Source organism: Ceratotherium simum, chromosome 34, assembly GCF_057802395.1.
Source record: "Ceratotherium simum simum isolate JZ-2026a chromosome 34, ASM5780239v1, whole genome shotgun sequence".
Lineage (NCBI taxonomy): Eukaryota > Metazoa > Chordata > Mammalia > Perissodactyla > Rhinocerotidae > Ceratotherium > Ceratotherium simum.
This window is the reverse complement of record NC_141933.1, coordinates 19,864,143-19,867,777: the sequence shown is the minus strand read 5'-3', so window position 1 is coordinate 19,867,777 and position 3,635 is coordinate 19,864,143. Positions and strand designations below refer to the sequence as shown.

Here is a 3,635-nt window from a genome sequence, read left to right as displayed (position 1 = left end):
CTAACTTTTGTTTTCTTTGTGATTATGGTCCTTGCTGTTTGGGTGTGTTTTCAGTTCTTCAAAAGTGCATTTCTTGAAAATTTCAGTATGAAATTAGAAATCAGGGGAAAAACAATGGGGATAACATTTACAGCAGAGATTCAAGATGTTCATACTTTTTCATCCTTATTTCTCATGGATCATATGTGGTGAAAAAATTCCTAATACTTAAATTAGAATGCATTGTTTTATCACAGGACATTGTTAGCTTGAGTGTGTATTGTGATCTGTGTTTCTTCTGTGTAGTCTGGTGGGTGTATAGATGTATAAGAGGTGCTCAGTATGTATCCATTCCAGGAGAGTAACTTACAGAGAAATTTTCACTCTCGTTATCATATATTTTGCTGCAGGCCACCAGCCTGGAACCAGAACAAGCAGGCTGGCCAGCTACAACAATGTGCTAGAGGACAAGCTCTGTGAGTTCAGGATCTCTCAGTATTTTCAGCTGTGGGGCGAGACGTATAAATGTAACAGTGAAATGATGGAGAGAAACTAGTAAGTTGAATTCTCTCCAGAGTATTTCTTCATTTTTCATATAAACATAATTATTGAAGCTGCAAGACTGGTGAAGGAATCTGACGTGAGTTGAGGACTGGTATAACTGAGTGAAGCAAGAATACGAAAGAAAGGGAAGGGAAGAAGTACAGTGGGAAGATAATTCCCTGAGGCAGAGATGAAGGAAGGAAGGCATTTAGGAGCAGCAGTGTGTCATGGGAACTCCCTAATAGGAGAGAGCTATCAAAATGCAATGAAGATACTAAAAATGTAGGCTATGAACTTGAATGGACCACAGCTTCAGAATATCTTGGGGTGAATTAGAAAGAACCCTGGATTGAAGTCAGAAAGCCTGGTTCTGAGTCTGAGCATCCACCATTTTCTGGATGATCTTGGGTAAATAACCATTTCTTTGAGCCTTCATTTTCTAATATATAAATTTTTATTAGATTTCTAATATTAATGCTGAATGAGTGCATATTTGCTATATAAAGAGTTTGTGAAAAGTGTATATTGCAAAGTGGTTTACACTCTCTAAAATGCTATAAATGAGGTGAATTACTACAAACGATGTTTGTTTCATTGCAGGCCTCTCAAGTATCTCATGTCCAGCACATCTGAATGGATTCCATGGCTAGTACAAATAATGTGACTGAGTTAATTTTAACTGGTCTTTTCCAGACTCCACAGGTGCAGAGAGTGTGCTTTGTGGTGTTTCTTCCCGTGTACCTTGCCACACTGGCTGGCAATGGCCTCATCATTGTGACGGTCAGCATCAGTAAGAGTCTGCATTCTCCCATGTACTTCTTCCTTAGCTATCTGTCCCTGGTGGAGATCAGTTACTCATCTACTATTGTCCCTAAATTCATCACAGACTTACTGGCCAAGATTAAAACCATCTCCCTGGAGGGCTGTGTGGCTCAGATATTCTTCTTCCACTTTTTTGGAGTTACTGAGACCTTCCTGCTCACAGTAATGGCCTATGACCGCTATGTGGCCATTTGTAAACCCCTTCACTACACAACTATCATGAGTCAGCCTGTGTGTCACCTTCTGGTGGCTGCTTCCTGTCTAGGTGGTGTAATACACTCCATGATTCAGATCCTTGTCACTGTCCAATTGCCTTTCTGTGGTCCCAATGTGATCGACCACTACTTCTGTGACCTCCATCCCTTATTCAAGATTGCCTGCGCTGATACCTCAGTGGAAGGGGTTATTGTGTTGGCCAACAGTGGATTATTATCTATCTTTTCCCTCCTCCTCTTGGTGTCCTCTTATATCGTCATCCTAGTGAACTTGAGGAACTATTCTGCAGAGGGGAGGTGCAAAGCCCTCTCCACCTGTGCCTCTCACATCATGGTGGTCATCTTATTCTTCGGACCTGCCACGTTCCTCTACATGCGACCCTCCTCCACCCTCACTGAGGACAAACTGGTGGCCGTCTTCTACACGGTCATCACCCCCATGCTGAACCCCATCATCTACACACTCAGAAATGCAGAGGTGAAAATCACCATGAGGAGGTTATGGGGCAAGAAAGTGAATTCAGGAGTGGAATAAAAATGAAAACGTGTGAAAAACTGGCATGTATAGGCTGACTAAATATGCATTTTGATTCTAGTCAACCATAAGGAAGAGATCAAATGTTAACCTATTCATATTTTTTGTTGTATTTTAGATGAGCCCCTTATATTGCATAATGTAAATCAGAAATTGTACAGCTGTCTGCATTTGGAGGATGTTAAAAATTGAGCTGCATTCCTTCTCTTCTTCAGTGGTTTATAGTGCAGAGTACATAGACTTCAGGGAGGGGTCACCTGGACTGGACTCCCACCCTATCATCTTCTACCTGTGCAACCTTCGGTTCATTCATTTTATCTCTTGATGTTAGCATGCTATGTGGGATGATTGTGATATTTGGTATGTGGGATGATTGTGATATTGGAGACAGAAGTTTATGTTTTCTTATATTTTTCTTTTTCCCTTTCTATCAGTGTGATCTTGTGGGAGTCCCAGTAAGGCTTTTGTACTTCATTTGGTGCCCGCACCCCATCAATATGATTATCATATCTGAAATTCTGTAGTAGGAGATTTATTTCTTGGGAGTAGGGCATTGTTAATTTGGAAATGTCTCTGAGAGATGACATACAATAAAGCTATTATTTACCAATAATATTTTAATTTGAATAGTTTTGCAAGAGCCTTCCCCTTCTAGGCAGTCATTATTGGGCACCGAGGCACGGCTTAAGTCAAATCCAGCTCATTGCCTGTCTCAGTATGGAATGCCAGCTAAGAACGGTTTTTACATTTTTAAATGGTTGAAAAAAATCAAAAGAAAATAGTATTTTGTGATACACGAAAGTTATATGAAGTTCAAATGTTAGTGTCCATAAATAAGGTTTTATTGGACTACAATCATACCCATTACTTTACTTTTTATCTCTGGCAGATTTGCAGTACAGTGGCATAGTTGAGTAGTTGTGACAGAGACTGCATGGTCTGCATAGCCTAAAATATTTACTATGTTAAGCCTTTACAGAAAAAGTTTACCAGTCTTGGCTTTAGTTGTAACAATATTTATTTCTTATGCAATAAAAAGTTCGAGGTCAGTGGTTGCAAGGTTGTGTTGTTAATTCTGTGATGCCAGAGCACCTGGTTGGTGCCTCTTCAATTCTCTTGGCTGTTCCCTCATGGCTGCAAGATGGCTACAGCACCTCCAGGTATTATATGTTCACATGATGGGAGGGAAGGGCTCTCATTTTATTTTGGGGAATATTTCCAAGAAACTCCTCAGAACCATTCTTATTTTCTTCTTATTGACAAGAACTAGGTAACGTGTCTATGCTTAGATGCAAAGGAGGCTGGGATAGTGATAAGTGGCAAAGGAGAATGAGATTATATTACTGGCTCAGACCAGGCGCTGTGTTTCCTCCGGACTGGGCACATTGGTGCTTGAATAACATCAGGGTTTTGTCATTAAGGAAGGAATGTCTGTTATAGGGATTTTTGGTAAAGGCGATATCTTTGTGGGTAGCGTACCTAGGCATATTGAAGTTGTTAAAGGATTTGACTATGGTGCCAGACTGACTGAAAGAAACCCA

At 40.4% G+C, this 3,635-nt stretch overlaps 1 protein-coding gene across 1 annotated transcript; it reads left to right on the top strand.

Annotated features, from left to right (window-relative positions):
* Positions 1-1,155: 1,155 nt before the first annotated feature.
* Positions 1,156-2,094, top strand: LOC101388009 (olfactory receptor 4B1-like). Its single transcript, XM_004436969.3, has one exon. The coding sequence runs from the start codon at positions 1,156-1,158 to the stop codon at positions 2,092-2,094; it is 939 nt and encodes a 312-aa protein (XP_004437026.3).
* The last annotated feature ends 1,541 nt before the right edge of the window (positions 2,095-3,635 follow it).

What these genes read in the sequence shown, in the direction of transcription:
- LOC101388009 (XM_004436969.3), top strand. Translation starts at nt 1,156, where the DNA reads ATGGATTCCATGGCTAGTACAAATAATGTGACTGAGTTAATTTTAACT.